At 38.1% G+C, this 226-nt stretch overlaps 1 protein-coding gene across 1 annotated transcript in view; it reads right to left on the bottom strand.

The window, feature by feature from the left end:
• LOC119594807 (basement membrane-specific heparan sulfate proteoglycan core protein-like) overlaps positions 1–226 on the bottom strand; it is a gene marked incomplete at its 5' end in the record, with an annotated part of 219836 nt that overhangs the window by 158320 nt on the left and 61290 nt on the right. The window contains 1 exon segment of the mRNA XM_037943897.1: positions 46–144. Within this exon segment, the coding sequence (XP_037799825.1) occupies positions 46–144 (99 nt within the window).

Here is a 226-nt window from a genome sequence, read left to right as displayed (position 1 = left end):
TTCCCAAATCAGCTTTATCTTATTACTTCAGAGAAAGTGACTTACAATTCAATTCATCGGTATCACAATCGTTGACTCCGTCGCAGACGTTATCTTGGGGAATGCAGTGCTTATCGCCGCAAAGGAAAGCATCATCGGAACATTCTGAACCAGAAATGTACATTTGCCTATGTCATAGGAGTTGAATCCCAGAATCATATAAAGGAAATTTGACATTATATATACA

Source organism: Penaeus monodon, chromosome 34, assembly GCF_015228065.2.
Source record: "Penaeus monodon isolate SGIC_2016 chromosome 34, NSTDA_Pmon_1, whole genome shotgun sequence".
NCBI lineage: Eukaryota > Metazoa > Arthropoda > Malacostraca > Decapoda > Penaeidae > Penaeus > Penaeus monodon.
Note: the sequence above shows the minus strand (reverse complement) of the source record. Positions and strands in the feature narration are given on the sequence as shown.